Here is a 20,508-nt window from a genome sequence, read left to right as displayed (position 1 = left end):
GGGCAGCTGCGGAGCCTGAGTAAGAGATTGCCCCCAGGGGGCCAGACATTTAAGGAACCGGTGACTCCTGGCGGCCTCACTATTAAGGCAAAGGAAGAAGGAGACTGGCCATTCTACGACCCGGCCACTAGCTGCTCCTCCAAAGCCGTGGACACAGCGTTTGAGGGTTAGGAGGGACTGGTCATACGAAGGTAAGACTTCCCTCATCCCTCAAGAAGGGGCAGAGCCTACTACCTTCTGAGCCCAGAGAGGGACCGCAGGAGCTGGGACAGAGGTGGTCTCAGAAGCTAGAAAGAGAAAGGACAGGCTGAGAGAGATCATGGTGGGGGTGGGCGGGGGAATAAAGTTTAGCCTCAAACTGTCTGGCTCAGAACAGGGCTTTGGGATCCCCTGGACGGGCACTGGACTGGGAGTCGGGAGGCCAGGATTCCAGTCTGAGTGACCTTGGACAGGTTCTGACTCAGACATCAGTTTCCTCCTCTACAAAGCAGGGGTTTAGAAACTGCCCTGCTGGTTCGATGAAATTCTGTGTGGCTATTAACAAGAATGAGGAAACTATGAACAGATATGGAGAGACCTCCAAGATGTATGAAATGAAAAAGGAAGAGGCTGAATCGTGTGTATAATAGGCTACCGTACATGTAAAAAGGGGCGGGGGGGGGCAGGGGACAAGGACAAAGACATATTTTCATGAGTGAGCCTAGAGACCACCAGTGCTTACCTGTGGGGGGAGGGTTGGGAGATGGGGGCTCGAGATGGAAGGGAGCCTCTTCGTAAAGATGTTTATATTGTTTTATTTTTCAACGATGTGATTGAAGTACCAATATTTTTTTAAAGTGTATGAAATCAACTCTGTCTTCACTCCATCACAAACGAAAGAGCTGGAAAAATGAGCTGTCATCTGTCTTGGCATTCCACCAGGGCCCGGGGCCCCAAGGCCCAGGAGAACATGCACAGCTTCCTTCCAAGGCCGCTCCAGTGTGGCTTAGTCAGGCAGTTCCTTCTTAGATCTGACTTCATTCCTCCCGATGAAACCTCCAGCCCTGCCTCCCTCGTTCCATGTAGCTGTCCATAGGTATCCTCAAGTGCCTCTGGGCCTTACCTGGTTTGTAGGATAAACCTAAGCCCTACATCCTCTCCTCCCAGAACTTGGAATAGTTTGGGATTACTCAGTGGGGGACAAGCCCATTGGTCCTTGTAGCCAGGCTGGGAAAGTGAGATACAAAGGGGAGAAGATAGAGGCCAGACAGAAAAGGTGTATTGCCTCTCACCTGACCTCTCACCCCCCGTGTCCACCTGCCCCTCTACACACACACACACCCCATCTCTGAATCTCCCTCCTACTCCCTTGTCCTTCATGGCCTCATCCTCTGCCTGTCCTCCCAGGTGAGTGCCCACGCCTGCTGTTACCATGACAACCATTCACCACAACCAGATGTTGCAGGAGCACGTGTCCATGGAGTTCTCCAGCTCCTCCACCCACGTGCAGACCTTCTCCAAGACAACCAAGATCGTGGGAGGCAAGTAGAATGGGGGCAGGGGTGATTGGGAAGGGGCAGCCTTTCTTCCTCCACATCTACCCGCTGGCTGGGTGGCCTCAGTATTTGCGGTACCAAGAGCAACCCTCTCCTAACCTGTGCTTCTAATCTGTGCCTTGATAAAGCTTCAGCCAGTCTTATGTTCACCCACAGATCAGCTCCCCAGGAAAACAGCTTACAAAAAATCAATCACACGGCTGTGTGTGAGTGACTGATGAACTCTTAATTACTTGAGATCAGAGCCATAGGCAAACACATGCATCCCTGATGGTAGAATTTCAGCACGGAGCGAGTTAGGGGGGCAGCCACCTTATCTACATATGAGTAATGCTGACCCTGCTCCATTTAAGAGAGAGGAGACTTTGAGCTGCCAGCCAAGAGAGGATGAACAGCTAAACAAGTGACCTCAGCTTCCAGGCTCTCAGCCCTTGGGGACCAGACCTGGGGAGGACAGATCCAAGGAAAAGCTGAGAAATGGCCTCAGACCAAAACAGATTGTTTCAGTCATGTCTCTAGAGAAAAGTGATTAACAAATGGCCAGGGGCCAGGATATTGAATCCCCATCCTCTCAGCCATTGCCCCTCCCTCAAAGTCCTGGACAGGCTGTCCTTCAGAGTCCTCTGTGCACAGAGGTCAAAGCCAGATAAACATGCTATACCACCCCCTCCTGGTCAGTGACGCAGAGCAAAGAGGAGACCGGGGACCTGAGGGCAGAAGTTGCAAGTTCAAGTGATGATAGCAGGGATTATCAGCACCAGCTGGAGTTAGAGTCATCCTAGTGTGGGCGCAAGAGGGAGAGGAGTAAAAAACATAGCAATACCTGAGCCTCACCCAACTGTTAAACCAGGTGTTTGTTTTTAAAACTCTCAGAGATTCTAATATGTGGCCAGAGTTTAAAGCCACTGACCCTCAGGGTCCAGGCAGGGAACATAAATGCATGAAAGAGACTGAGGTGAACTTGAGAGGACATACCCCATCTAAAGGGGCAGCCATATTCACCTCCCACTAGTTGTTACCATATGGAAATACAAGAATCCAAAAATCTGAACTTTTATGTGAAATCTCACAATTTTTAGATGTAGGGCTTCTTTTTGTTTAAACGTTGTACAGGTCAAATAAGACATGTACGGGTTGGGTGTGGCCTGCACACAGCTTGTTTGAGACCTCTGACACTAGTTAACAGCAGGCACCGGGCTTCTTAACACATTTTTCTCTCCTCAGTCGTTCAGGTTGGTGGAAATAATACAGGCACCTCCTTCACCGGGTCACTATGAGGATTAAATAAAATAATCTCTGCTTAGCACAGTTCCTGACAAGGAAAGGGCACCGTGATTCAGAGCAATTGTGATTAACTCACTAAGCCAACAAGATTTTGTGTAGTTTATATTGAAAAAATAACTTTTTGTTTCCCAAATATAAAACTATAGAGGCTCAATGCATGAAATTCATGCAAGATTAGGCCTTCCTTCCCCCGGCTGCTGGCACTGGCTTCCCTCTGGCACTCGGGACCTGGGCTTCCCTTGCAGCCCCAGCTTAATCCAGAAGGTTGTCCGGAAGGACGTCTGCTCTAATTAGCATATTACTCTTTTATTATTATAGATATTACCACATTGGATATGCTCTTTCAGATGATGAGATTCCCATATGTAGTCCCACTGGACTGGGAATGTCTCCTGTCCCTCAGTCAGGAATCACTACTCCATGGCAATGAATGCTGAACCACAGGAGGGCAGGGGGAAGGCCCACAGCAGAGCTCAGCTAAGCTACCAGGCCTCCCAAGCAGGAGCAAGCCCAGCCCCTCCTCATGCTACTGGGGGATCAGGACCTCCAGGAGACAAGCACAAGAGATTAAGAAATTCCCAAAAGAGAAGTCTCCTTTAAATATATATATATATATATATATATATTAGTACTCAGGGCGGTGGCCCAAAAAAGGTGATTGACCATTGAAGGGTTGGGAGAGAAATCGGCTCCCCCTGGTGGTTGAAATGTGCCATAACACAATGACTCCAGGCTCTAAGGGCCTCCTTTCTTGGTCAAAGCTGGTCCAGTGGCCTAAAGTATTCCACACCATCCCCTCAAGAAAAGGCCAGTGCTCTAGTACCAGCCTGAGCTCTGCCTGGAGCTCACTCTGACCTCTCTTCTCCTACCACAGAGGAAGTCATGACTAAGTCGTCGTCGTCAAGCACTGTCCAGTTCTTCAGTTTGGTGACTCGCAGTTCCAACATCCCTGAGGGCGAAAGTGTCCCTGAGTTCGTGGAGAAGCCTCAGCCAGTCACCGCGCCTGAGGGTACATTGACCCCATCGCATGTCTCCCCAGGTTCCTGGGCGCTTCCCTTTCCTTCCCATAACCCCAGCCATCCCACCGCCACCATCACCACCACTGTCTCCAATAAGCAAACACTGTCAGAGCCAGGCCAAGGTTCCTTATCCTGCCTGGGCTGAGGGGAGATCCCTGGGAAGAGGCAGGGAGCAGGCAGCAGGTGCAGCCTGAAGACTACCAGGTGAACATGCGTCCTGTGCCCACTGCAGGGGAGAAAGCTGTGTTCCGAGCCCAGGTGCAGGGGAACCCCAAACCGAACATCTCCTGGAAGAGGGAAAGTGGCATCCCCATCAAGGAGTCTGCCAAGATGTTCTACGACAGCATTAACAAGGAGCACGTGCTGAAGGTGCGGGGCCCAGCCTGAGATCCAGTTACCCAGGAGGCCAGAGGGAGGGACCCTACCCTGGAGAGCCGCGGGTCCTCTCACCCACAAGACAGTCACAGGGAGACCCCAGAATTGGGAGATGGGAAAAGAGGCTGTCATTACCCTAGAGGAGGAGCAGGATAAGAGAGGCTCGTCAGGAGCGGGAGCCTTCCCAGAGTGAGCAGGGGACCAAACTGTAGGGGCAGGGCAAGGCAGAGCCAGAACAAAGGCAGAACCAGGAGAGGGCCAGCACAAATGGAAAAGAAGGAGTGTTCCAAAAGGTGTGTGAGCCTAAAGGAACAGGCGACAAACCTTTACCAGTGTCGCCAGAAAGGGGCAGGACCATAGTGAGTAAAGTTGAGTTGAGGGATGGAGGGAGGGCCTGGTCATAGAGTGGGAGTGCGGGTAGGGTTCCTGGGCTTTTCAGGAGAGTCTTCCAGAAGAGTCTTGCCAGAGGCTGATAATTCTTAGGTTTAACCAGCTTCTGCAACCTCTAGTCTGGAGAGATGGATTCCTAGGAGACCTAGGCCTATAATTACTCCTGTCCCAACTGGTCCTGCTCCCAACTTCCATTGTAAAAAGCAAAGAGCCCCCCTGCTCCCCCAGAAACCAAAGTTGGTTCCTTCTTCTCACAAAGACCCAGAGTCCCCTCTTCGCCAACCCTTGCACAAACTCATTCACTCAGCAAACCCTTTCTGAGAGCCCACTAGGCTGTAAATACCACGCTATAGGCCCAAGACAGTCTTATTCACCACTATTTCCCCAGGGGCTCAGCCCCATGGTACAGAGGAGTAATTATGTGTTAAAGAAAGGAGTACTTAGCCCATTGCCAGAAGCTGCAGATAGAATTACAACCCAGAGGAAGTCCCTGTGTTCCAGGATCTCACCACCAAGAGGGAGAGTCCATGCGGAATCAGGCTATAAACACTGACTGCTACCTCCAAATCATAGAGGCTGTTCAATCCTCCACACATACACCCCCAACACTCAGCTCCTTCCCCAGCCCCCCAAATATGCCTTTCTTTCTTACAGAAAGTCTCCCTATGGTCCCCTCCCCTGTCCCTTACTAATGGCCTGATTCTGATCCAGCTAGAGCCACTGACCTCGGATGACTCTGACAACTACAAGTGCATTGCAAGCAATGACCATGCAGATGCCATCTATACCGTGTCCTTGCTGGTGACAGAAGGTAAGCCAGCCCCCTCCTCCTGGCCTTTCTCCTGAAGAACCAAATTCCCCTGTCTGACCCTGTCCCTCTCTCTGTCCTCAGGTCAAGAAAAAATGGACTTCAAAAAGATGTTGAAGAAGAGGTGAGACTGGAAGGCTCCTCTGCCCAGGATACTGTTCCCCCATTCTCCAGGCTAGAGCTTCTTGAAGGCCTTTCAACAGGGTTTTGATTTAATGACCCTTGCTGCAAGAATCCATGGAGTGGGGAGGGGTATCTCAAGGTTAGGAGAAGCTCCCTCTGTCTTCCGAGGGAGTTGCTGAGTCCAAACTTGGTCCGCCACCTCCTCCCAGGGCTCCCCCTGCTCCCAAGAAGCCGGCGAAGAAAGTGACAGATGAGAAAGAGATGCTGGAGATTTTGGCCAACGTACCCAAGAAGGACTTTGAGAAGGTCTGCATAGAGCACGGATTCACTGACTTCCGGGGGCTGCTCAAGAAGCTCAAAGGGATGAAAAAAGTAGAGGTGGAGGTCAGTGCCTATTGGGGGGCATGGGTCTGCAGGCTGGGCCTGGGTCTCACCAAAAGGGCTAGCACCTTTGTGTCTCCTGGCCTGTACACACATACTCAAAAGCATACTCTACAGCAGGGGTCCTCAAGCTTTTTAAACAGGGGGCCAGTTCACTGTCCCTCAGACCGTTGGAGGGCCGGACTATAGTTTAAAAAAAAACTCTGAACAAATTCCTATGCACACAGCGGCGGCAAAAACACCCAGCGGGCCAGATAAATGTTTTCAGCGGGCCGCATGTGGCCCGCGGGCCGTAGTTTGAGGACCCCTGCTCTACAGCAAAAGCAGGAAAGGAACTCAAGTCACCTCCCTTCTACCTCTCCTCTCTTCACTCCCTAATATACTTGCATGGACTTGGCGTCAGACAGACCTAGGTTCAAATCCCAGTTCTACTGCCTTTTTAACTGAACATGGGCATCTCTCTGAACCTCAGTTTCCTCATCTACCAAATGAAAACTATATTTTTGCTTCCATTTGTTTTTGTGTTATTTTCCTTCATTTACTCAACCAATTTGTCATTATTACTCACCTACAATGGAATTAGAAAATCTATGTAATGGGTCCAGGTCCATAGTAACTGTCCTGCAAATGGTGCTCACCTGCTTTACATTGTACTTGCTTTTCTCATCCTCTAGCTTATCTGTCTCCCCCTAAATCCTCCAGTTGATCAGTGGCAGGAGTTAGGGGGAAGCAAGCTATCTAATCAGTCTAGTCATTTCTCCCCAGACCTTGGGGAGCTCCTCCAGGATTGGGGACACAAACTGGGCAGGCTTCAGGCACCCTCAACACGGCCATTTTGTTATCCCAATCTCTCAGGCCATCCGGATCCTGAAGCCCCTGGAAGACATAGAGACCAAGATTGACACCACGGTGGCCTTTGAGTGCATCATGGAGCTGAAGGACCCCAATACCAAGATGACATGGGTCAAGGTGAGGAGCACCTAGTCAGGGCCCACCCTACAATATCATTTCCTCTCTGCACCCCCTCCCTTTGCAGACCCTCTCATTTTCCATCAACCATGTCCTTTCTTCCATCCCATCAAGAGGATGCCGCCTGATGTGGTAAAAACTGGCTGGGAGCTGGGCTCTATTCTTAGCTGTTCTACCACTTTGCTGTTTAATTTGAGACATTTACTTTCCTCTATGCCTCAGTCTACCCATCTGAAAAGACGGGATGAGATGGTCCTGAAGGTCTCTGTGCCTCTAAGAGAAAGCATCAAATGAACTCATGCATAGTAAGAGTTCAGGCCTTAGGGAAGGCAGGGACCCTGGATCCCAATGAGCCAGAGGATGAGGCTAAAGAGATCTTATCGGCCTCTGGGTGTGTTTTAGGTTCTTAAGGAGGTAGACATGGCAGTCTTCCAGTTCAGACTGGCCTTGGGAAATGGGGACCTCCGAAAGTCTCCTAAACCGCTTCATCAGCTTTCCTACCTATTTCATGTGGCAGGGTACTGAACCACTGAGGATCCAGTACTCCCTGGGCAAGTATGATGTGAAGCAGGTGGGCACCAAGTACATGCTGGTTATTACCAACGTGAATATGAACGACGCAGGCATCTACAGCCTGTCTGTGTGTGACAAGCGGATGACTGCAGAGCTCAGAGTGCTGGGTATGAGTGTGGGCATTGGGGCACGAGGAGGACATGGTCGGGGTCAGGGAGAGAAATAGCCATGGATGGGGTCCATGGGGATATGGAAGAGAGGACTGTGGGGCTGTGCAGGAAAGGACTGCATGGGAATGGGAGTTCATGGAGCAGGGAGACAAGTGGTGTAAGGGAGAGGACTATGCGATAGTAAGTGCCATGGGCCAGTGTAGTATAGTGGTTAAGAGTACAATCTCTGGAATTAGACTATTGGGGTTTAAATCCCAGATTCTGTCATTTATGAGCTGTGTGATTTGGGGCAAGTTATTTAACTTCTCTTTGCCTCCATTTCCCCATCTGTAAGAAGGGGAATAATAGTAGAATCTACTTGTGTGGGAATTGGATGCATTACTATATGCACATTAGCTAGAAGAGTTCCTGGCACATATCTAAAACTACACAAGTGCTTTTTAAAATTGCCATTAAGATCCCTGGGGAGGAGATCATATAAACACCATTAGAGGATTTGCGAGCAGAATGAAAGGAAGGATACTTTCCCCAACTATGGGCTACAGGAGGCCAATGACACCTGAGTCTCTATGCTCCCTTCACCATCCCACTCCTCAGGGGAGACCAGGGATGCAGTCCAGTGACTGCCCTCCTACTTTTTGCTGCAGATGAGCCGCTGACGTTCTTGGGAGAGATGAAGCCAGTGAAGGTGACAGAGCGCCAGACAGCTGTATTTGAGATCCGTCTCTCCAAGAAAGTGCCCGACTTTGTGTGGAAGTTCAATGGGAAGGAGCTGAAGAGGGATGAAAAGTATGAAATCTCAGTGTCTGAGGATGGTCTGACCCATACACTTAAGATTAAGGATGCCAGACTCAGTGACAGCGGCGAGTTCTCTGCCCAAGTGGGGGACCTGGTACAGAAGGCCCAGCTCACTATTGACCGTGAGTGATTGGGCCAGAACTTGAGGGGTGGGCTTTATGCAGTCATCCATCCACCCATTCAACCATCCATCCATTCATTCATCTATCCACCCACCCATCTACCCATCTCCTCTTTGCAAGGCCCTTTGATGGGTACTAGAAACAGAGAGGGTTTGCCTCTCCACTAACTCCTAGTGTAGTGGGAGAGGCACGTGTGGAAATGGAATTAGAACAGAAGTTTTCAAGCAAGAAGTCAAGATATATGAGGGTCTTATTGTCAGCTGGAAAATCATGGGCCAAGAAATTATTATATCACCTATTACATATATTACAGCACATCACTCTTGACTAGTCACATTCTTGTAACTAGTTTGGAGGATTGTACCTTATGATGAGGGTGCACCAAGAAACATGTCGCACATGGAAACCACACTTGACACATGCAACATGGAATTATCATTACTGTGATGGAGGGAGACACAGAAGCTGTAGGAGCACAAAGAAGAGGCACCACCTGGCAATGTCAGAAAGAATGTGATGAGGTGTTGGCCAAGCTTTACCAAGAAGAACAAAAAAGTAGTTCAGCTTTCAGAGAAGGAGGGAGAGGAGGGGGCATTCTCAGAAGAGGGAATACATGTGTAAAGACCCAGACACCAGAGAGACAATGACGTTATGTTTGGGGCTACAGGGGGGCATGTATCCCATTTTACATATGAGGAAACTGAGACTCAGAGAATGAGTGCATTGCAGTCAGCTAGCAAGCAAACATGCTCTACGTCACAAGTCCCTGTGCTTTCTGGGGCCAAAAAGATGAACAGGGCAGCAAGTAGCTGCAGAAGAGGACGTAGGTGGTTGGGGGCCAAGCATTTCTCTGTCCGCAGGCATCCCCATCAAGTTTGTGAGCACCCTCAAGAATGTACGTGTGAAAGAGAGGAGCCGTGCATGTCTTGAGTGTGAGCTGACATCCAAGGACGTGACACTGCGCTGGAAGAAGGATGGGCAGCTGCTGGAGCGCAGCACCAAGTACAGCATGAACCATGAGGGCAAGCGAGCAGAGCTGATCATTGAGGATGCACAGCTCAGTGACGGTGGCGAGTACACCGTGGTCGCAATGCAGGATGGGGACCCCACTGAATACTACAGTACTGCCACAGTCACCGTGGAGGGTACACACCCTGTCAGTCTGGATATGGATCAGCCCCCTATGACTCCAACCCTCCCCCAGACCATGATCAGTTTCTACCTCCCCAACTCTGACCACCCCCATCTCCCACATTCTGACCTCCCAGGCTCTGAACATCTCTACCTCCCTAGACCCTGATCATCCCCCATCTCTTGAACTCTATCCAAAATCCCTTTACTTCATCCATCCTTTACTTCTAGCCTCCGACTAGCCCCAGCAACCATGATCATCCCACACCCCTTGATCCTGACCAGACCCCACTCACTAGCCCAGACCATTGCCCACTGATCCTTACCACCCTCAATTCCCAATGACCCTGGGCATCCCACAGACCGGCAACACCACAACTAATCATCCCAACTCCACCAACCACCTGCATCCCCACCATCTAATCTCCTTCTTTGACTGAGCATCATAAGTCCCACTGACCATTCTCGAACAATTGGCTACTCCCACCCCAACCCCATTAGTCATCTCCTCGTCTTCCTGGTGGCCAGTTCCCAGTGCCACTAACCTTTCCCCAACCCCTCACCTAACTTGTTCCAGTTCCCACACTGACCTTTTCCCAATCGCCCATTGACCACTTCCAAACCTCCTGCTCATCATAAATGATTTTAAAAGATACAGTTCACCTGCCCCTTCCCAAAGCCTCTGCTCCCTTTCTCCCTAGAGCGTCTGGCCAGCGTGAAGAGCGGGATGTCCGATGTGCATGCGGCCACAGGCAGTCCGGCTGAGCTGTGCGTAGTGCTGAACGATGAGAAGGTGGAGGGCGTGTGGCTGAAGGATGGCAAGGAGGTTGGAGCAGGGGCCAGGGAAGGGACCATGGAGGAAGGGGTTCAGGGGGCACACACTCGCACTCACACCCACTTCTCGCCCCCAGATCACGGATTTGCCAGGCGTGCAGATCGTGAAGCAGGGTGCGGTGCACAAGCTCATCTTCCCCAATATGGGCCCAGAGCATGAGGGCAAGTACACATTCCGGGCCAAGGGCGCCGAGAGTGAAGCCTCAGTATTCATCGCAGGTAAGGTCCCACTGTAGACAAACCTCAACCACGCCTGCCACACCCACATGCTCTTCCTCCACCCCCTCAACTCCTCCCCTACCCTCACTGGGTGAGTCTTCCCTACCACCCGGCCCTGCAGATCCTCCTACTATTGACCCCACCCTACTGGAGGCACTAGCAGCGCATCCAGTGACTGTGAAGGTGGGCCACACTGCGAACATCAAGGTGCCCTTCCGGGCAAAGCCACTTCCCAAAGTGATATGGTACAAGGATGGCGTGGAGGTGACAGAGGAGGAACGTGTGTCCATGGAGCGCAGAGAAGACCAGGCACTGCTCACCATTTCCAACTGCGTGCGTGAGGACAGTGGCCTTGTCCTGCTCAAGCTCAAGAATGACCATGGCTCAGCCACAGCCACTCTGCACCTCAACGTGCTGGGTGAGGGCAGGACCCTGGGTGGGCTGGGCTGAGGGCACCTGCGTCCAGTGCTCAGGGTAGGAGGCAGACTGGAGACAGAGTTGGAGTTTGGGTTGAGAATGGTAATAGAGTTCTGGCTTTGTAGCCAGAAGCCCCACTTCCTAATTAGATAGCCTTGGGCAAGTCATTTAACCTTCCTAAGCCTCAGTTTCCCTGTGGAAGAGGGTGATTTTTTAAAGTATCTACTTCAAGTGAATAAAGCACGCAGCATAGTGCGTAGCATATAATAGACCTTCAAATGTTACTTAAGTATTGTTATTGACTTGGAGATGAGGACATGGTTGGGAGTATGGTGTCAATGAGGTAAAAGAGGTGGGATTTTAGGGATGGAAGTGAGGTTGGTTGGGGAGAGCATTGGAGTTGGGAGTAGGGTTGAGGATAAAAGGAGATTGGAGAAAAACTTGGAATAAGAGTGGGAATGGGATTTGAGATGGATCGGAGCATAAGGTTGAGTAAAGAGATGAGAAGCTGACCTTAGTGAACTCATATTCCACTTGCAACACACCCATACCATCTCCACCTCCTCCTCCTGCATCTCCATCAAGCGGTGGGGTGGGAAGGTTTGGGTTTTAGTTCAATCCAATAGCAAAACTTAGCACCTCCTTTGTGTTCCTAGTCCTGAGGACACAAGAGGTGAAGTATCCCCAGCAGTCCCTCAACCCAAAAGGGACAGAGACTTGTAGACATGTAATTCTAACATGTCTAATACCAGAGAACACTGGACTTCTGGAAGCTCAGAAGAGGGGGAGATCTTGTCTGGAAGGGGACAAGATGAGGGTCTGACAAAGCCCCTCAGGTCTTTAGCCTACCCACTCCGAGACAGACAGGAGACGCGGGGGCAAGGATCAAATCTTTAGACAGGTCTTAGAAGGAGGGGCAGTGGACACAGGGAAGGGTTGGGGGGCATCCAGAAAGTTCAGAATCTAACTATGTTTTAGTCTGGCTGGGCCACTGGCAAGTGGGATGAATCCCTGTGACCCTTTGCTCCAAAGCCCCATTCTGACGGCATCTTCTCTCCTCAGACCGTCCCAAGCCTCCCCAGGGCCGAGTGGAGTTCCTGGAGCTCTCGGGTAATTGTGTGCACATGAAGTGGAAGGCCCCAAAGGACAATGGTGGGCGGCCTGTGACACAGTTCATAGTGGAACGGAGGGCAGTCGGCAAGAAGTCCTGGATTAAAATAGGCGAAGTGGACAGCAAAGTCACCCAGTTCTCCACCAACAAAGTGGAAGAGGGAAAAGCCTACCAGTTTCGCATCCTGGCCGTCAATTCGGAAGGAGTGAGCGACCCTCTGGAGACAGATGAAGTGTTTGCAGGAAATCCTATCGGTCAGTGAGATAGCCCACAGCTCAGTGGCAAACTCAGGGTTCAGGATGGGGGCCTTGAGCCAGTGAGGAATGCTGGACTGTGGGGAATTTCACAGGGTCATTTCTCTAGCCACCCATGAGACAGATGATTCCAGAGTAAGAGCCAAACATCCTGTGGGGCAGGAATTCTAAACTTTCCCCAGTCAGAGCACATGCATAACATACTCCTGCGTATATTTCCAAAACTGTGCACAATTCCAGGGACCTGACTCCACTTCAGAAATCACCCCAAACCCAAGTGAGAGATGTTACTTTAGGGATAACCTTAATCCATGCTAAGATTTTTTCCAAAGAAAACCCTTGATAACATCAATATTTTAATTAAGATTACTACTTAATTACTTGCTATACTCCTTCCAACTGATCCCATGTCCCAACGTGTCAAGACAGTACCTTAAGAACTGGAGCAGCCTGGCTGGGTAGCTCAGTTGGTTAGAGTGTCATTCCAATATGTCAAGGTGTGGGTTAAATCCCCGGTCATGGCACATACAGAAGTCAACCAATAAATGCATAAATAAGTGTAACAGCCTCTTTCTCTCTCTCTCTCTCTCTCTCTCTCTCTCTCTCTCTCTCTCTCTCTCTCTCTCTCTACACACACACACACACACACACACACACACACACACAAAATAAATTTTTAAAAAACAGGGGCATTGGGGGTGACACATGTTGGAAGGTTTAAGTGGGTGATTCTCAATCTTGGCTACACAGTAGAATCACCAGAAGTCTTTTTAAAAATGCTGGTGCCTGGCCTCAACCCCAAGCCAATTAAATTAAACTATCTGGAGGTAGGACCTAAACACTAATTATTGGTGGTGTGTTTTTTGTTCCTTTTTTCTTCCCACTTCATATTAATGTGCAACCAGAGTTAAGAATCATGGGTTTATGTTGTGTGTATGTTTTTAAGGAGGCAGCCAGAGGTCAGCACGGGGTGGGCAACTGTCTATGTGCTCCCTCTCCTAACCTCTGCCCTCTCTCCATCCCCTATAGAGCCCCCTGGTCTTGCCTCCCAGCCTCAAGTGACTGATGTGACCAAAGAGGCCGTGACCATCACGTGGAATGCCCCCACCCAGGATGGGGGAGCCCCAGTGCTCGGCTACATTGTAGAACGAAGGAAGAAAGGCAGTAACCTGTGGGTGCCATTCAACAAGGACCCCATCCAGGGTGAGTGCCTGGAGACAGAAGCCCAGAAGGGACTAAGAGAGGCTTTGCCGGGTGGACCATGACCCCTGCTGATCTGAACATACTCCCTTCCCCAATTCCTTTGGGGATTTTAATAGCATCCACGACCCTCTCTTCCTTGCCCTCTTACTACATGGACCTCCTGACCTCATGACCACTCAAATTCCCATTTCAGGCACCGAGTGCACAGTGGATGGTCTCCTGGAGGATACAGAATATGAATTCCGAGTTATAGCTGTGAATAAGGCAGGCCCTGGACATCCCAGTATACCATCCAACTCAGTGGTGGCCAGAGACCCTGTCAGTGAGTTAGGGGCTGCCAGGCCCCAACACATAGTGGAATTAGCCCACTCACCGTAGAAAGAGAACTGCTTCTATGGGAAAGTGTAATGGGCTGGGAGGGGGCAGTATCAAAGAGTCTTCACTTTCTGGGAGCTTCCAGCCTACCAGAAATTCAGACAGAATTCAGACACATAAGAAAGCCAACAAATAAAGATTGAGACCAGAGACAGTGAGGAGGCAGGTTAGGAAAAAAAAATTTTATTAAACTCTGAGTATTTCTAGTATTAAGTGAAGTAGTAGAAGCATGGTTGAGGATGGAGTAGTGGTGTTAGGTAGATGGTAGGAGAGTGTTGAGTTTAGGAGTTGAGGTGGCAATACTGTATATGAATGGATGTGGTGGAGATAGGTGGATTAAAGGTTGTCCGGCCACAGGCAGTCCCTATGACTGCCGGCCACAGGGGGGTTGCATATAGAGGGGTTGCATATAGAGGGGTTGAATGTGTATAATATGTTGAATTTGGAGGATACTGACTTCAAGGGTGAAAGTATTGAGTCAGTAAGAGAATTGAACTTGGAGATCGTTGAGTGTGCAAGGTCAGGTATTGAAGGTATTAACTGTGAGAGTGGAGATAGAAGTTGTGAAGTTAGCTTTCAGGGCTATTGAATGTGGGAACTGGATTTCACAGGATTGAGTGAAAATGAGTTTGGGGGCTGACTTGATGCGTGTTGTGCCCCAGAACCCCCAGGCCTGGTGCAGGGCCTGCACGTATCTGATTCCTCCAACTCCAGTATCTCCCTGGCCTGGCGGGAGCCTGCAGAGGGAGACCCACCCTCTGGCTACATCCTGGAGATGCGAGCTGAAGACTCCAAAGAGTGGTCCAAGTGCACAAAGATCCCCATCTCGGGCACCTGCTACACGGTGGGAGGCCTCACTGAGAGGCAGAAATACTTCTTCCGAATCCGGGCTGTGAATGAGGCTGGGGTTGGGGAGCCCGTGGAGCTGGACGAGGGGGTCCGTGCCATGCCACCACCAGGTGAGAGCACAGAGGGCCAGGGGTTTATCCTAGCCTCCAAACCTTCCTCTCTCGGACCTCGTTCCACAGAGGAAAATTGGGTCATACTGTGACCAAGAAAAAGTCATCCATACTTGTTGTGCCTGGACAGAGCCAGGGGTGATCCTAGGGGCTTCCCCACCAAAAAAACAAAAAACACCTCATTATGTGCCAAATAGTATCTACTGTGTGCCAAAGGAGATGAGAGGGATAATGAAACAAATAAGGCACTCGGCCTGTCCTCAAGGGTTTTTCATATTAGAGGAAGACAGATGAGAAAACAAATAAATGCTTCACAGTGGTGCAGGGCTGTTAGATGTCTGTATGGCCTATGATGAGGGCATGAAGGAGAGGTTGGGAAAGGCTTTGGAGGGGAGGCTTACACTGAGTCTTCTGGAAAGAGAGAAGGATGCCCCAATCTCTGTCTCCTCCATCTCAGCTGCCCCCAAATTTGACCTCAGCGCCCGGCTGAAGAGTCACATGGTGGTTCGTGCTGGGACAGCCCTCTGCATCCATGCTGCCTTCTCTGTGAGTCATTCCTGACCCTGGCCCCAGTGTCCACCACCTAACCAAGATAGCTGCTGTAGCTCTCGTAGTCTCTGCCTCTGCTCCTCGCCAGGCGCTGACACGAGAGCCTGGCAGGAGACTCCTCAACATTGGGGGAGAACCTGCCCCCCAAATACCACCTGGGTGACCCCTGGTGCCATCTCTTGTCACCACCAGGGCTCACCACCTCCCAACGTGATCTGGCAGAAAGATGGCATCCCCACCAAAGGCAGGGAAACTATCACCAAGGGCAAAAACCACTCCCAGTTCCTCATCAACAGCACCAAGCGCTCCGACTCGGGGGTGTACCGCATCTTGCTCCAGAATGAGTTTGGAGAGGCACACTACGACATCCATGTACGCGTGGCAGGTATGGCAGTAGCAGAGGCCTCGGGGAGCATCCCTGCACAGTCTCCAAAATATAGCTCCCTCTGTGCTTGCTTTCCTACCACTGTAAAATCATTCCTTCAGAAAGTGAAGGCTTCTTTGGTGCCACAAGGTAAGACTTTATCTGCCTTTGCCTTAATGGGGAGGGTTGTTGCCACTTTTTCTCTGTCCTGAAGCTCCAAGGACACTGAACTAGGACCAAGCCCTTGTTTCAGCTTCTGCTGCCCTACCTGGTGAGCTTCAGGACATACGTAGAGTAGGTTCAGAAAAACAGAATAGAGAATGGGTGACAGAGGAAGATAATCCATTAAAAACTGGGGTGGCCCTGGCCAGTGCGGCCCAGTTGGTTTAGTCTTTAGTGTCATCCCATGCACTGAGAGGTCACCAGGTCATTTCGGGTCAGGGCACATGCCCAGGGTGCTGGCTGGGTCCCCAGTAGGGAGAGTGCAGGAGGCAGTCAATCAATGGTTCTCTCTCATCATTGATGTTTCTCTCTCTCTCCCTTTCTCTCTCTAAAATCAATAAAAACATTTTTTTAAAAAAGACTCAATTTGTAAGACAAGTCATGCCGGGGTCCAACCCCAGCAGGTCCAGGGGTTCCCCAAAGGTGTGGACGGAGTCGGCGAAGAAGGAATGACACGGAGACAGCGTTCAGTTGATCAGCAGCCTAGCCAGGATCTCTAGCCAGGAACTCCAGCCAAGTTCTGGTCTGGATCTCCAGCGAAGTTCTGCTTAGGATCTCCAGCTAGGTTCTGTAGCCATGTTCCCTCGCTAGGTTCTTCAGCCAGGTTCTGTCCAGGTTCTCCAGCCAGGTTCAGTCACCAGGTTCTAGTCAGGTTCTCTTGCCAATTTCTGTAGTCAGGTTCAGTCCAGGATCTTTTACCATGTTCTCTCCAGCGAAGTTCTTCTGTCTCTAGAGAATGTTCTGTGTAGGTTCTGTGCCTAGGTTCCGTCTCTCGATTCTGTGTAGGTTCTGTGTCGAGGTTCTCAGTGTAGGTTCTGTCTTCTTCTGTCTGTGTTCTAAGCTCTGTATTCTAAGTTCTGTGTTCTAAGTTCTGTGTTCTAAGTTCTGTCTCTTGCTGTCTTATTACATCTGTATTTATACCAGTTGATTCAATCCTATCAATCTCTATTACAAAGGTTAGGGCGTTTCTTATCTTCATTCCAGGGAGTAAAGATTATGTAGCTTAAGCATGATTGTTCGTAGTTAAAGTGATTAATTACCCACCTGGCACTTAGTTAAGAGGTTTTATTCCCTCCCTTACTTCAGGGGAAAATCCCTACCTGGGGAAACAACCTTTCTCAGAGACCTTGGTTAAAATACATAGTGCCAAGAAGGTGAGCAAACATATTAAGAACAGTATGCCATATATGCCAGGTCCTTTGAAACAGCAAGGATGGACCGGCTCCCGGCAAAGTCAGTTATTTTAAAAATAAAATTTTAGAGAGTGCTGGGAGCTTAAATAAAGCCTTAAACCCCTACGGGCTGATGGACCTGCTGACTATTCCAGATTTTCCACGGCCACCCACAAACCTACAGCTGTTTGAGGAGGTTCCCAACACCGTGACTCTGAACTGGAACCACAGCCCTGATGTGCAGGAGGACGGTGAGGCTCACTATGTCATCTTGAAACGGGATGCAAGCACCGCCACCTGGTTCACAGCCGCAGAGCGTGTCTTCAGCAACAAGTACACCGTGACCGGGTTGCTCCCTGGCAGGAAGTACTACTTCCGAGTGTTGGCTCGGAACGAAATCGGTGACAGTGATCCACTGGACTCCAAGGACACTTGGCTCGTCAACAAGGACAAGAGTGAGTCAGGGTGTTTAGGGGGTCAGGTTATGTCTGAGATCCCTCATGCAAGAGGGTATCAAGGATTTAAGGTAAAATCAGAGAACCACTGAGGTGGGAGTGGGAACATTGGGAAGCTGGGCAGAGCAATAAAGGTCAGGAAGCCTAGGGGAGAAGCCACCTTTGGGGTACACTGAGGGGTGAGACTAAGGTGGAGGTGGGGAGGTACCCTTGGGGAGGGGGGGCAGTATTGGGCCAGAGAGAGGGGCAGGGTGTAGTGCTGAGAGTGGTCCTGAGCCCAGGGGATGAAGGCGGTGAGGGACTGGGAAGGGTCTCCAAGGAGAAGGGAGTGGGCATGAAGTTCAGCAACTGTGGAGGGAAGGGGTTAAGGGCGGGGACGGTGTCAGGAAATGTGAAATGCAGGGCTATATAGGAGAGCGCTGAGACCATGGAGGCTGGGAGGACATTGAGGAAAGCTTGGAGGGGGAATTAAAAGCAGGATAACACCTCAGTTCTGGGAAGCCGGTGGCTAGAAAGAAGACTAGGACTCCAGGGTCTAGAAAGTATAAAACCCTGCAGACCTGGCTTATGTCATGGAACCCTGAAGTGGTAAGGTGGGTGGGAGGGTGGTGGTAGAACTTTAGGAAGCAATAAAAAGTCAGTCCCCAGAGTTGGTGGCATCTGGGAGTCTAACCCAGGTCATCAAAATTCCATGTGATGGGTCTCAAGGGCACCTTCCGAGCTGGTAGGGACCTGGAGATGCTCACAGCCTCTGCATTCCATCCTCGCAGTCGAAGACCTGAGCGCCAAGCTGAAGCCGTATGAGAAGAAGGACTGGCGCCACGCGCCACGCTTCCTGACTCCGCTCAAGCCCCACACGGTGCTGCGTGGCCAGGACTGCACCATGACCTGTGCCTTCCTTGGGAATCCCCGGCCCACTGTGACCCTCTACAAGGGTGACATTAACATCACAGCCAACTCCAAGTTCTGGTACAACTCCACCAGCGGGGTATGCACAATTGTCATCCCTACCTGCACACTCAAGGACAGCGGCGAGTACAGCGTGCTGGTGGAGAACGAGCTGGGCAAGGACCGCAGCAGCTGCACACTCACGGTCTATGGTAAGAGTGCTGCGGGAAGAGCCTGGGGTGGGGTGGGCATGGGAAACGGGTTGTTTCCCATCTGGGGCAGAGGCACAAAAGGGCAGTCCTGGGAGTTGTGGACTCTCTTCATATGGCTGGCAACGTTTTGTATTTAATCTGCCATCAGGTGATTAAACATTGGCCCTATTTGGTACCACTCTCCACCCTCAATGTCATTTGTTATGTGCCTGGCCCCTGCAGATGTGAGTTGGCAAACCCTCAGCAGACTGTAGTTTGCAATCATTGGTAGGCCTAGACTTGCCTTGAAAAAGACACTGAACCAGACTCCCCAATCACAATCTCTCTGGCAGAGTCATGGAAAGAATCTTCAGGTTACAAATTTTTGCAAGTGATTCAAGATTAAAAACGACTGGTCTCGGATAAGGGGGAAATGGGAGGCACAAATGAGGAGAGGGCTAAAGGGAACCTAGTGGATGCCCACACTCTGCATGCATGTGCCACATTTCTGTTCGTGTGTGCATATGTAGGGGAAGTATGTGATGCCTTCCTACACCGTCGACTGTCTTCACAGCTACACAGCTAGTAACATGAACTAAATGCAAAGCTGACCTTCCTTGTTCCCTCCTGCTTAACTTCCTAGCCTTCCCATGATCCTCTCAATAAAATCCCAACCAACAAGGCTCCACCCCGCCCACAACTACCTCTCCAAGCTTCATCCACTGCCACTCCCTGAACTCCCCTTGACATTCCATTGGTGTCCATGGTCTCCCTAGTTATGGACCTGTTTCATCCTGTTATAGATGCCTTTTCTTGGGGAAAGGACCTTGTCCTGTTGCTTTGTCTCTCAAGTCAGCTAAATGCCTGCCACACTGAGGTGATGCCTTCAGAGTGGCTGCTGAACTACGTGACAGAACTAGACCAGGGAAGGCACTGTGGGAGATATCTAGCTTTCATTCCACAGCTGGAGAAAGATCCCTGACAACTCAATTCTGGTTGTTAAACACATGGGCCCGGGCCCTGGCTCCACCACTGACCAGACGTGTGACCTTGGCAAGCCATTCTGCACCTATTTTCTCATCTAACTTCTTAGGGATGAGTGAGATAGTGCATGGAAGTGCCTGGCAAATATTAAGTGCTGAATAACTGGCAGCTCTTGGCTACACACACTCAGCTGACCTTGGGAGACTAGAACTGGGGCCCAGCCCCAGGGAAGAATTGAGGGTCCCGGGCAGTTCCTGCATAGTAACCAGCTATGTGGAGTTTCCCTTACCCCTGGCATCACTAAACTAACAAACACTTGCCTTGCTGTTTCAGACAAAGATGACAAGACAATTCTAGCATCAGTCACCGAGAGCCTGCAGAAGAAATCAAAGTACCTTATGTGAGCTCCATCCCAGGCCCGGCATCAGGATGTTGTGATGTGGGTCCTCTTGGCCTGTCCTCTGTATGGCCCCAGTGAGGGAAACCCAGTTTGCTCTCTGGTGCTTGTCAATGTAAACATTCAGTGAAGGGATGGGACAATAAACTGAGCAAGCTCACCCTTTCCTGTCTCTGAGGGTGGTATACAGTTGATGTACAGCAGGGACCAAGGAGATGGAAGTGGAAGAGGAAAGGGGATTCACACAACCCAGGCTGCTGAGAGCTTAGTCCAAACCCACCCACGTAGAGTGACCA

General features: G+C 50.5%; 1 protein-coding gene across 1 annotated transcript; it reads left to right on the top strand.

Moving 5' to 3' along the window:
* The first annotated feature begins 1,169 nt into the window (after window positions 1–1,169).
* On the top strand, window positions 1,170–20,368 carry IGSF22 (immunoglobulin superfamily member 22). The gene is made up of 22 exons (XM_036325633.1): window positions 1,170–1,520; window positions 3,694–3,828; window positions 4,071–4,207; window positions 5,315–5,414; window positions 5,496–5,535; window positions 5,744–5,918; window positions 6,771–6,884; window positions 7,402–7,564; window positions 8,215–8,487; window positions 9,348–9,632; window positions 10,320–10,444; window positions 10,530–10,671; window positions 10,793–11,089; window positions 12,151–12,453; window positions 13,483–13,656; window positions 13,850–13,978; window positions 14,694–14,990; window positions 15,448–15,536; window positions 15,732–15,924; window positions 17,453–17,752; window positions 18,523–18,852; window positions 20,149–20,368. Exons 1-22 carry the CDS (start codon window positions 1,412–1,414, stop codon window positions 20,217–20,219), a joined length of 3,981 nt encoding a protein of 1,326 aa, XP_036181526.1. The 5' UTR covers window positions 1,170–1,411; the 3' UTR covers window positions 20,220–20,368.
* The last annotated feature ends 140 nt before the right edge of the window (window positions 20,369–20,508 follow it).

The sequence above is a fragment of the Myotis myotis genome, unplaced genomic scaffold (assembly GCF_014108235.1).
Source record: "Myotis myotis isolate mMyoMyo1 unplaced genomic scaffold, mMyoMyo1.p scaffold_m19_p_10, whole genome shotgun sequence".
Taxonomy (NCBI): Eukaryota; Metazoa; Chordata; class Mammalia; order Chiroptera; family Vespertilionidae; genus Myotis; species Myotis myotis.
The sequence above is the reverse complement of the archived record's forward strand: the minus strand, read 5'-3'. Positions and strand labels throughout refer to the sequence as shown.